The 12,981-nt window shown below is 50.8% G+C and overlaps 1 protein-coding gene across 1 annotated transcript in view; it reads left to right on the top strand.

Annotated features, from left to right (window-relative positions):
• LOC144145247 (high affinity nerve growth factor receptor-like) overlaps positions 1–12,981 on the top strand; it is a gene marked incomplete in the record, with an annotated part of 187,322 nt that overhangs the window by 123,195 nt on the left and 51,146 nt on the right. The window contains 1 exon segment of the mRNA XM_077676784.1: positions 1,238–1,411. Coding sequence (XP_077532910.1) covers positions 1,238–1,411 — 174 coding nt within the window.

Below are 12,981 nucleotides of genomic sequence, written 5' to 3'. Positions count from 1 at the left end.
GTGAGTATGCAGTCGCCGCCCTGTTGAACCAGTAGTGCCTTACAAGTACTGCCTGTGTGTTCCCCACTACTATCATTTTCGGTCCTCAATGCCCGGCAAAAAGAACGCAAGAAGAAACGAGGAAAACCAGCTATAACCTCAGCAAAATCGGATAAATGCGTAATAGGCGAAGTACGCGGATAAACTTTTCGACGTATGAACTTGTGGGTAGCAAGTGCCTAGGAAGGTGGACCACGGTGTGCATGTCCCTAGTACAAATTTATCGGTTCTGTTTACGTCGAAGAAATTGTTACTCAGCGAGTAACGCACGCAGCATGCGCAAAGAAAACCGATCCTATTTTTACGTGGGCATAAAAGACCACGAGCACTGACGCTAACACAAATTTTATTAAAGACGTTGGTATGACAACAAATTTAATTATTGGTTGAAAGAACCGCAGTAAACTGTATACTTTAAGCAAACAGTTTATTGCCTGAATAATAATCCGCCTGGGAAACAAACCTTTTCCGCCACACCCTATGTGCAAGGGTGAAAAGAAGCTAAAATTTGCGGGCATAATGAAGTGATTAATTTTAATGCATAACTATATGCTCTGCAATTTGCATTTATTCTCTTTATGCACCTTCCGTTCTTTCGATTTACCCCCCCCCCTCCCCATCCCCCACCCCTCATATATTCAGATGACGTATGCCTCGGTTGTAATCTAGATCCGGGTTGTTGAGTCCCGGCAAAGATTATGGTCTAACGTGCTATGAGAACAGCGCCTTTTTTATCTGGGACAAGTCACCAGTACTCGAGAGTTAATTAGCGCTCCCGTACCGAGAAGCAGTCACAGTGCGGCTTGTTTTCCTCGGTCACTGTGTAACCGAGGAAAACCAGGTCACACTGTGTGGTCGGAAAACATCGTGGCTGTTTTCTGGCTTCCTTCATCCAATTGGTCGAATACAGTCGTCGCTTTTTTTTTTCTTTTTGACTCTTCCCATTCTCTCTCGCTCTTTATTTTTGGTCGATACGAGTTGTATTTCTACCACATTCGTCATTCGTTAAAGCCTCAGGAGCGTACTTTTCCCTACAGTGTTCCAGTGATTCGAAATTTTCCAAGTATTATGGTAGGAATCCTTCTCGTGGAGCGGCGCACTGCTTACGTTACAGGTGGTGCACATTTTTCAGAGCGTGGCTAACGCAGAATGGGAGAAGTCCTTGTTATATAACACCCCTGTGCGCATGCGCGTGCAGGCTAATCAGCGACAACAAGCTGGCGTGCAACTGCAGCAGCAAGTGGATCCAGATGCAGATCGCGCGCAACAGCAGCATCTTCGGTCTCCTGGGTAACAACATCAAGTGCTGGCCGCCGGGACACCGCTCGGATGCGGAGGCCGCTCTCCTGGCCACCTACAATATCACCGGATGCGGTGAGCGCGCCGCTCTTCCTACACACCCGCTGCATGTCTGGCTTCGCAACAAGAGGAAGTGGCGCTAAATCCGCCCCGCGCGTGCACGAAGGAGTGGAAGTACGCACTCTTTCACATTTTCGAAGGGGTCAGAGAACGCGGTATGGGTGGTTTGGGCTCGCAACCGATTGGCTGCGGTGCTTGGAGATACATCCACGCTGCGAGTTTCTTCGAGTAGTGCGGACGCCGAGCGTCGCTCATACGCAATGATCGATGAGGATGAGAAGCAACGATGACTGAAGCGGGCCTTCAACGTGGCTGACCCTATAGACACGAAATGACAGCACCCTCGGCCACGTTTCTACTATGGGAGTGGAGACGGGACCGATGAGGCGTGGTAAAAAGATTAAACGATAATCTGTTGCAAGTCTCTTGCAGGTGCGTAGACAGGGAGCAGTTTTTGGATGTCTGTTTAGACACCCTGATTTGCTGAAGATGCTTCATTGTGTTCCCCAGAGACACTTTCGTTTGCTTTAAGTGCGCTTCTTTCTAAGCAACTTTGTTTGCTTTTTATATCGCTTAGCACAACGCGCGGACAGGAGAATCGCCACGCCACCTAGCGACTTCGCGCCTTTATCTTCTCGAATACGGCATGGTTTCACTCCGAGGCCCCCGCGCCGGCGCTCCGTAAATGGCGTCACGCGCCTCCAATGCGCGGACGCGTTGAAAAAATTTTTACTAAAAATCTGCGTCGCTTAAACTCCAGACAGCCCCTCGCGCCGTTGCGGGGCGCCGTGCTGTCTACCGCCACCCGCTCGACCTGAAAACGCGGACATGCTTGTCATAGCTCGAAAATAGGAAAAAGCAACAAAAACACTCGGAGGTTCCAGCGTCCCATCATCTGAACTCGCAAAATGAGCTCCGTTCCATCATCTGCAAAAATGGCACGCAAGGGGCATCTCCGTTAAAAACAGCATACCTTTGCTAGTTCTACCAGCCGTCATGAAGCTAACTGAGAAGCTGACTTACGTCACACTGACCCCGTTAGTTTGAACAGAAGCAGAGGCGTTCTCCCGAAGTGATCGACTTCCGGCGTTTAGCAGAGCTCTTTACATAACTGCGACCCGTCCAGCGTTAGCTAGCGCATTCCTTTTCAGAGTTTAACAGAAATCGAAAGAGCGAATTTGTCGATATTTTTGAAGCGAAGCTTCGTATGGTAGACGAAAGGAAAATCTGGCGTTCCCGTGTACGCAGACAACTCTTTCGTTGCAACCCATGTGCATTCGTGAAAAAATCACGTTGGAGAGGAGTTTGGAGTAAGTAGAGAGAGAGAGAGAGAGAGAGATGATGTAGCTACACTCTCGCATATACAGACACTGGTTAGTGGGAAGTTGGAGCGGCGCATCAGAGGGAACGAAAAAATTGGCTGGCGATTACGATACTCCCGAATGCGATATTTGGGCGCAGCAGCACTCACTCGTGGGTTCTCTCGACGGCAGCGATGATGAGCCTCTGCGTCGGCGGTGCGAAGTGCGTCTCAAAAACACTTGTTAACAGGGTGCTCTGGAGCTGTCACGGTTTCTGAAATCTAGTGGGCCACTTCTGCTACGGCTTACGTTATCTCTACAATGGCTCCGGCCTGACTTACATCACATAAACAAGCTCGCGATGGCTTAAAATTCACCCTGTTTACTTGCAAAAGCAATGCCACACGCGCCGCCACAAAATCGAAGATAATGGTGCAAGCGAAACGGCGTTTCTCGAGCACAGTTTTCTAATGCAAGAAAATGGAAGAAAAAGGGCAAAAAACTGTCCAAATGAGGGGGACATGCTCAAAACATTACCGCAATAGTGCAGTCAGGCAATGTTTACAACTGCGTCCATTTTATCTGTTGATCGTGACAGGTTGCTCAATTGACGAACCGCGTAGGGGCGAACTTCTTGCTGGAGAGTTTACTCCGATTGAACGATGTGGGCCCAAAGGCAAACTTAAATAATCCATGATGAGGTGAAAGGCCACGTAAGGTACAACAGACATGGCTGCAGGAAAGTTTCCAACACGAGTACTCACTCCGAGAAAATAACAGCTGAAATCTACTGCCCAGCCCGCTTTGACACGCACTCCTTCTTCTGACACACCATCGTCCGTTCACAGCCAAACAAGTTCGAAAAAAAAAACACATCGAACTGATTTTAAGTAAAAATAAACATGTGACTCCTAACCGCCCCGGATGTTCCGATGCCGTCGAGAGGCGCGGTGCACGCGCACGAGGTGCACATCCGGATGCCGGACAAATTTCCACAAGCCGGGGCCCTATTCTCGACTGCACAAATTCACAGTGAACTGTGAATTTGCCGGAAGTCTTTTCTCATTTGCTTTAAATTTTGGTCACGTGCTTCCGGTTGACAAAGCGGTTGTGTGTGAGTGAGTGAGTGAAATACTTTATTAAGGACGAGAGGCCATGAGGCCCTGTGGGGAAGTGAGGATGGGGGAGGGGGAGCAGAAAGGGAGAGGTCACAATTCATCACAATTCACACAGCGTACGCGCTTCTAGTTGTAAGGTCCTATTCACAAGATGCACATTTCACTCTGTCAGTGGCACCAAAATGCACAGTTTGCACTGTTGACATTGGTCGTGGATGGGAATGGCCAGTCCGGGAAAGTCTGTCAGACCGCTATACACTTTGTACAGACCGTTTTCAAGCGCGTACTGGGTAACTATTTCTAGAGTAGCGGGGTCTTCACGGACGCGACTAACGTGCTCCAGTTCAGTCGTGGGTGCAGGACCCACAGTTAGCAGTTGACGGCGGTTACGGGCGAATATAGGACAGACCCAAATTAAGTGGAAGAGATTTGGTATGGCATTACTATTGCAGTGGGGGCATCGGTGCAGTTGAGAGCCTGCCGGGGCTGACCACTTATGTACAATGTGTGGTGCATTTGCATACACTTTATTGGCAAATACCTCGCCCGAACGTGAAAAGGGCTTGAGAGGCGCAAGGATGCCAACCGGAGTTTCAGCTTGCAACCGCTTACTGCTTTCTTTTTTGAGGAGACGTAGCCGGAGTTGCCAATCTGCTTGGAGAGAGGGGACGGGCGTGGCGGGCACCGTGGGAGGTGATAGTAGCCTCTCCCTGGCTGCGTCGTGAGCCATGCGGTTGCCTTGTGCGCCGGAAGTATGTCCCGGAGTCCAAACAATGCGAATTTTGAATCCTTCAATTTGTAGGTCTCGTATCGTGGTCAGGATATTTGTCGCCGTGATGTTCGGGAAAAATGGACGGTTCAATTCTCGGACAGCAACATAAGAATCCGTGATAATGCGAAATTTCTTCGCGCTAAGATGGGCGGAATGCTCATAAATTTGCCGGGTGGCTGCCAGAATTCCCAGAAGTTCTACTTCTTCTACAAGGCCGTATGTGTTGGAAATTTGCCGGGATCCATTCAATTCTGGCAGGTCTGTAGATGTCCAGGCAATGGCCGCCATCATCCCACTCAAAGACGCGTCGGTTGTGTGTGCTGTCGTCATTTTGACGTTTCATGGCGTTTACGGGCACCACTTCTAAAGTTTAACTTATTTCTCTTTACTGAAAGCGCATAATTCTTGGCCGGCAATGAAAAACTGGAATAAATGCAGCAGACATGCAACGTACGCCTGTCTTTGCTATTCAACAACAATGCGGCTTGTATGTCACGCGCCCTCTGTGATTGGCTGAGAAGGCGTGACGTAATTTAAACAACTGGCGGGAACGATCACGTCACACATTGACAACTTCAGCCTGCGTAAAAATGACGTAATGTTACGTAACAGCTCGAAAATGGCGGCTACTGTCGCCGTGAAATGGGGCAAAAATTTCACCGCAGGGCATACATGGACGCTGCATTTCTCCGCTGCGCAACAGAGAGGCGCTTCGCGCGTGGTCGAAGAATTCGCGGTACGCAGATTAGACACTGAACAGCTGATTCATGATACCTATCTCTGTAGGCCTCGCGATGCCGTACTACTTCGCCCATCAAAACGCACACGTGACATGGGTACCCGTTATCGCGCTCCGTACTCTGAAATGGTCACTGAAGAACCGTGCAGCGAGGATACGTCGAGCTACACAAACCACAAACGCGAAACGGGCGCCCATTTTTAGCCGCTGCCCGACATTTACATATGTAGAAAACCATCGCCACGGCCTCCTCGAATGTTGTGGAAACACGTTTTGCAATGGCCGTCGATAAATCGGCGGGGAAAACATCAGCGTCCAAACACGTCGACAACGGTCATGTCGCCGTAATTCTCCAACTTGTTCATCGCCAACGCAGAAAGTTTAGCTTTCCGCTATAGCACCAGCAAGGCACCCGTGGGGCCAGTTAGATAACGCCTCGCGCGCGGCGGAATTAATTTACGGCCCTGCTTTCGACGTTCGTGGTTGGTTGCCTTTGGCCAACATATGCGCGCGTGTGCACGAAAGAAAAACACAACTCTGCTCGCGCTACTATTCTCAGCATCGCTCGCGTGCAACGCCACGGACGGGCAGCCCGCCTTGGCCGAACGAAGCCGGGGTGCAACGCGAGTCCAGGTTAACTCGCGGCTGTTTATTTTGCGGCCCGCGGTCGCGGTTAGGCCGGACGCGGTGTTGTCGATCATCCTTCCGCGCGGCCGCTTTGCCCTCGCAGCGGCCGTCGATGGACACATCGGGCCGTGGGCTCAGAAGGGCGGTCTCCAGAGCGCGTCGAAGCTAGTTCCAGGTAGTGCTGCCGTGACGATATATCTGCATGCATAAATGCTGCTCTTTTACGTACAGAGCACTTGAAGGGCTCACCTTGTCATCGTAGCTCGCTCGCTGTAACGCTGTTTGGTGTCAGTAAGCGACTGCCGGAATCAGGCGGCACAGCGAGATAACGGAGCCAAGTAGAGCCCGACGGCGTACCGTAAGGGCGTCCCGCAGAGGCTTCGAAAACCAAGCGGTTTATATAGTCATAACCGTTCTTAACTCCGGCACCGCTGGCGCTTGTCCTAATCCCCACGTTTTTTTGGCGCAAAGTGACTGCAGGTACATTTGAGGCAAAATCTGTGTATATAACCGGCAGCCCCCGCGTCCATTTAGTTAAAAATGCCTGTTGTGTTGGTTTTAACGATAGTAAGCAAAAAAAAAGTGGCCGCCAAAAGCGACGCGTTCCAAACTGCGCAGTCAGGCGCCGGCACGTGCGAGATCCCGGTCGCGCTGTTCTAGTCAGGGGCGCGCGCTTGTGCTTGCTTTCATCCCACATATACCCTCTCGGAACAGTTACAAGAAGCAGTTATCAGTACTGCACAGAGCCACGCTCTGAACAATGGCTGGAGTGCCGCGACATACCCGTATCAATGCCCTCGTAAAGGCGGCTTCTCTTCCTCTCGTGGAAGAACTGCTTTCTGAAACTGCCCTTTAACACGAACAACGCCGATCTCTTACGTGTCAGGGAGCGGTGTTCGCTGCGTGAGATACTCGAACTATGTTGTCACAACCATTGAGTCAGGCGCCGCCTGCCCCCTGGGAAAGGCTACTTCTGATACCGCCCCATCAGCGACCTGGCATTCCCAAAGCAAGGATGTGTCCACGCCAAAATGCCCTTCGTCGAATCCTGGACACGAACCTCCAGATGAAATTGACATCTTTACCGATGCCAGCCTGGACCAACACCGAATGGGCCTCGCGTGGCATTGTCCAGCACGACCCGTATTCGATTGATTGTTTGTAGGGTTTAACGCGCCGACGCAATGCAGGCGATGAGGCGCGCCGTAGTGGAGGGCTCCGTGTTGATTTTGACCACCTGAAGATCTTTAACGTGCGCCGAAATCTCGGAAACACGGGCATTCTTGCTTATAGCCTCCATCAGAAAAGCGGCCGCCGCGGCCGGGAATCGAACCCGCGTCGTCGTGTTCAGCAGCACAACACCTTAGCCACTGAGCCACAGCGGCGGGTACTACCCGAATTCGACGGTTCCGTTAGAAAACATATCCGTCTCCCACTGAAGCCGAACTGCGTGGCATTCGCCATTCACCGGACCATCTTGCCTACAACGTCTCTGTTCCACTACCTGCCCGCATTCGTATCCTCACCGACTCTAAAAACAGCTATTGACGAGTTCAACAAGGCTTTCTCTGACCATCCTACTGTCCACCAGATTCAAACTATGGTCAACACACTCGCTCAGAATGGCCCTAAAACTCGCCTGGCACGGTGTTGTGACCGAGCGCCCAACCCAAACCACGCGCGGCAGACGTTCCCCAACTTGAAATCGCCGCAGAGTCGCCTCTCCTTTTCCCTTCTCCGCGGCTGTGCCGAATTATGCCTCGTACGAACGGCCAGCGGCAGACACGCAGCTACATGCCTGGAGACGGTTCCGCTTAGTCGCCTTCCCTTTCCCCATTTGGCGGCTCGGCTGACGCAACCGCTTCGCCCCCATTCGTCGGATTCAAACTTCGGCCAGCGAGAGTCCTGATTCGAGCGATCCAACCGCTCGCGGCTGCAACGGACCCCCGGGGGTATAAAACAGCCCGGAAGCATCATCGAGGGCGGCCTTTTCGGAGGCACCGAGTGGAGACGTGCTGTAGCCTTTGTGCGCGCCATTTAACCCTTTTGTTACCCTTGTACATACTGTATATAAATGTTGCTTCAACTCTTCGTCGGCTCGAGAACTTCATCACGCTGCTCTGCGCCGCGTCGATAGCGGGCAGAGCAAGGCAAAATCGCAGCACAGTTGACTGCGCTCGGATGGCCAGTCACAACAGTGGTGGCAGCTGTGAGATGGCTCAGCCCCAAAAATGGATACCGGGGTGCATAGTGCAGGAACATGGCAACCAGACCACACCCTCGGCGGCTAGGGAGAGCCTCCTCGGAACCCCTCCGCTAATGACCAATCCCCTGCTGCTGTCTCGTCCACCTCCTTTCGCCAACTGGACTACGCTCGCCACGCGCCTAGCATCAAGTACCCCGCTTGGCTGCCTCAACGGCGCCCCTTCTCAACCACGCCCAGCCGAAATTTTCATTAATAAGACCTGCCAACGCTGCTCTCACTCCTCACATCATATCGAAATTGGTTCACCCTGGGAAGCCACCCCCTCCCCCCACCCTCCCCTACGTTGTCTGCACTCTTCAGCGACCTCTATCGCGAACCTAAGCCATTTAATCTGGCACCGCGCTGCATTCTCAGACCATTTGCATACATTCTCGACAGTGCACTCCCCAATGGTTCTTCACCAGATAATCCCCCATAACATGACCCCCAATTCCTCGCCGCGCTAGGCACTTTCTCCCTCTGGCCAACCGTAAAGGACTTTTCTACTACTACTACTTTCATCCCGCCGGCACGTGCGGAATGAAAGAAAGCCCGAAAAGAACGGAACTCCCGCTCGCACTGTTCAGGTGCGCGCGACCACTGGGAAGGCGGGAAATTTGAATTGCATTGGACAAACCTCCGTTCTATTCATCAAGAGAGGAGTGAGACAGGGCGGCGAAGAGCGTGATAGGTGGTAGCAGTGAGCGGATAACGACGCCACAGCCCATTGTGGCGAATCACTGCTCTGCACTTCCGACAGCTTTCACGTTGAGTGGAACGGCTTTAATTTTTTTTCTTTAACGGTAGCTGGTATGGTTCTCCGACGCAGAAAAGCACGGGCCAGAGGTTATTCTGATTCGTTTCAATCACTTAACCTCTACGTGAGAATAGTATTGTAGCGTACAGCAAATACGCGTTCCGGGTAGCCTTGGCTTTTAGTGAGGATCCGAAAAAACGGTCGCCATCCTGCCCTGCAAAGGTAGATGACCTGCGAAGCTGTTGTAAACCACTACAAATTCTGATGGGCGAGGGTTTGAAATGTTTCTCGTCGTTTTGTCGGGCTTGTCGCTTGCGCACGGCTTCTCTAGCGGCAAATGCTGGGTCCAGCAGCATGCACTCGGCGTCTTGGGAAAGAACTGCTGGGCCCTGCCTAGCCTGACGCATGCGCTAGCCCTCGAATGACGTCAACCCCTTTTCAAGAGCAGCTGCAAACCTAATCTTTACCAGAGCACATGGTGTCACATTGTTCACCCGCACCTTATCACCCATCATGCGGTTTCGATGCGTGTTTTAAGGGGTTTTTTTTTTCTTTACCCGAATACTGAGCTGTGTGCTGCACGTCTGATTAGCCTTACGCATGCACTCGGCGTCTTGCGCTAGAACTGCTGGGTCCTGTCTGGGTTTTATTTATTTACGATACAAAATTTTCCAACCAACGAGAGGCTAACAGCTTCGGCGAAAAAATAAGAGCTGCGGCGGGTAGGGTCTTCTTGTCCAAGAAGTGTTGGAGCAGCGAGCCCCAGTCACCAGAGCGCGATGTGATGACGATTTGTTTCGCACCGAGCTCTCTTCTTCGTCACCGTATTTGCTGCGTAGAACGAATATAAAGGAGTCGTCAGCATTTAAAAATCACGTGAAAATGTGCAAATATTTTATCTCAACTGTGGGTGAAATCGAGTGATATCCTCCCCGAGACTCCGAGTCGTGCATATAGCATCAACTTTGCTGGTTTCCCGCAAATTCTGTATAACAGCTGAGAACTGTTTAAATTCTGCCGACACGATTTACCGGGTTTTTTTTTTACTTTTTTGTTAATACCATGCATTACAAATTTAGTTGCTTCAAATATTCCGCTCACTTTCAGGCGTGCACACTGTGTCAATCTGTGGCATGGCGGCTTATATATACCGTCAAATACTATCTCTTACCCCGTAATCTGCAGCCAAAGCTACTCCGACCAACGTATAAACATACTGACCAACGTACTTGGTGCTCCGAGCGATGTATATACCACGCATAATATGGAGTGAATGTTTGCTAATGCGACATGACCCGCCGCGATAGTTGTCGTCCCAATGATCATCTACTTGAGTTATTACAGAACATTGGACCATGGCCATTATTAGAAACCTTTTTCACCGCACTTCTCGTCACGTGCTCTTATATTGGCACTGAATGAGAGCAGCCTATATAAAAGACATGGCTTTGTACTGGCGACGAAAGAAGGGCCGTAGATTGCAGCCCTCTATAAAAAAATTTCCCATCAGGAACAACTTCCTTCCAGAGATTAGACGTGCCCACCCGCCTGTGTGCGCAGTATACACGCTCCGCGTTGGACAATATCCATCATACTCAGTGCGTTTGGCCGGAATTTGCGTCAGCGCGATCAGCGGTCTGCTCGCTCGTGGAAAAGGTCTCCGGAGGCAAACTTTTCTGCCCCAGTAGGCGAGCGCAGTGGGGCTGCCACGGCCCCAGAAGCCCTTGTGCTCTTATTGGCTCGGCAGCCACCTCGTCTCGACGAGGAACTCGGCATGTATGTGTGTGCATGCATGCGCGAAATGTGTGGGCAAGCGCGTGTGCGAAAGGGCAGTCACTAAGGCTCCTTCATATAGCTCCACAAGGGAGCTCTATCACTTCGTTTTTGCTGTTTGATGGCATCCGTACATTATTTGTGTGTTCATTATTCCAAACCTCATCCGAACTTGCAAGCCTAGCAGTTACAAAGGCTGATCTCTCTCTCTCTCTCTCTCTCTCTCTCTCTCTCTCTCTCTCTCTCTCTCTCTCTCTCTCTCTCTCTCTCTCTCTCTCTCTCTCTCTCTCTCTCTCTCTCTCTCTCTCTCTCTCTCTCTCTCTCTCTCTCTCTATCTATCTATCTATCTCTCTCTCTCTCTCACACACTTTTTCACTCACTCGCTTTCTCTCCCTCTCTCTCCCTTGCGCTATCTCTCTCTTTCTCTCTCTCTTCCCCGTCGTGAGCTGCTGGCCACTCTCCTCATTATGCTTTCGTCGACCAGGCTACCTCCTGCTCTCGTCGTCGTGCACTTCGTTCCACTCGCCATCACTCTCTCTCTGTTACACTCCTCGCCGTACGCATCCTCGAGTGCTTCGCCAAGTTTCACCTCACACCTTGTTGCTCATCCCAGCAATTGTGTCATTGAACTTCTCGCCACACTTGCAGTGTAAAATAGTCTCACGTGTGCTGCTTTTTTTTTTTCTTTGCTTTTTTCTTCTCATATTTTGTTGGCATACACCTGCGGCTTTCTCCACTTTGTGGCACAGCCGTGGCATTATCGGGAAGTGAACGTGCATTTGACTCCGTTTCATCTTATAATATGATGTGCGGCATGACTGGCTCAAGCGATCTGTCTGTACACATCCCGAAGTCTCTCTTCCCCACCTTTCGTCCGACCGATACATGGTGGGGCATTATAGTAAAAGCGCATCTCCTGCTTTTGTATTGCTTGAATTTTACGAGGAACTTTCTCTTGAACTTTAGTCGTTTTGCTTTTAGCAGCGGAGCTGTTGTTGCTGGTCGTAATGTGGGCAGCGTTACTCCTACCGTTTACCGCGTACGTGAGCACACGCTTCACGAGAAGTGCCGTGCGTCGTCTAGGCTTACGCGTGGCGCTCCCAAGAAAATAACAAGAAAACAGATACGTGCGTCCGCACCTCAACTGGGGAGCACGAGGCAGCTCGCGCTACAGACACCCAGTTCGCGAAGCCGGTTGCCGCCAGTTCTAGCACGTGCTGACGTGTTCTACTTTAGAACAAAACGACCCGGGCCCTCCAGGCATGCATGAGGAAGGCGACGAAATAGATGAATATGACGATGACTACTACTACCACAGTGAAAAGCGACGACGGAACATGTAAATAAACAATTTCAAACCTAATGCAATGCGTGGTGGTGCGCCCTTCGGTGCTTACATAGAAAGAAATCCTCCAGCTTCGCTATGGTTCAAGCCTTGCACGACTTAGAGCAAGCTTCGTCAATTTTTTTTTTAACGGAAGTGAAACCAAACGAGCAGTTTTTTGTAACCGCCGAAGTTATGCTGTCATTTCTAGTGAGCTATTTTTCGGTCGCGCAACACGGCTGGACAATGGTCACGACGGCCGTCATCGAATACAATGTGGCGTAATGTAGACGGGAGTCGTGTAGATGCGGCGCGGCTGCACCGGGGAAACACGTCTTTTATATACGACGTTGTGCCTGAGTCGGTGGGCTTCCCTTGGCGAGTGTCGCATGCACTGCCCAAACTCAAACAACCCGACGTCAACCGCAATATATGTCTCATAACCCCGACAAGGGCTTCAGCATCGCCTGTATCTCCTCGCATTCACTTCCACCACATAACCATCTCGGATGTCCGCTAGAGACGCGGCCGCACGTTTATTCCAGGAATTCGTCAACTTCCTTAAAGTTGTAGTACAGGCGCACACTAGCATGCAAACGTGTTTTTCAGCGGAGCTGTTATAGGCTAGGTTCTGACCAAAATAGCGTCCATCAACAAAAAGTTAGTCGACAAATTTGACGCCAAAGCCAACTTCGTGGTCAAAGCTCTGTAGCTCTCGATCTAATGTAAGCATCTCGAAAAGCGTTGCACTGAAATTAACTTCTCGGACGACTTAACCTTTAGGCCGAGTTTTGTTTACTTGTCGTATTTACTTCACAGTAAAGTGGTGAACGACACAGGATTCCCGGCTGCTGTCGATATGTGGCCATCTACTGAGGGAGTATGGTTGCAGCAAATGTTTTACCGAAACTGTCCCGAAGCAAATCA

This window comes from Haemaphysalis longicornis, unplaced genomic scaffold, assembly GCF_048455015.1.
Source record: "Haemaphysalis longicornis isolate Haplotype H1 unplaced genomic scaffold, Haemaphysalis longicornis Haplotype H1 scaffold_7, whole genome shotgun sequence".
Lineage (NCBI taxonomy): Eukaryota > Metazoa > Arthropoda > Arachnida > Ixodida > Ixodidae > Haemaphysalis > Haemaphysalis longicornis.
This window is presented reverse-complemented; position numbering and strand designations above follow the sequence as displayed.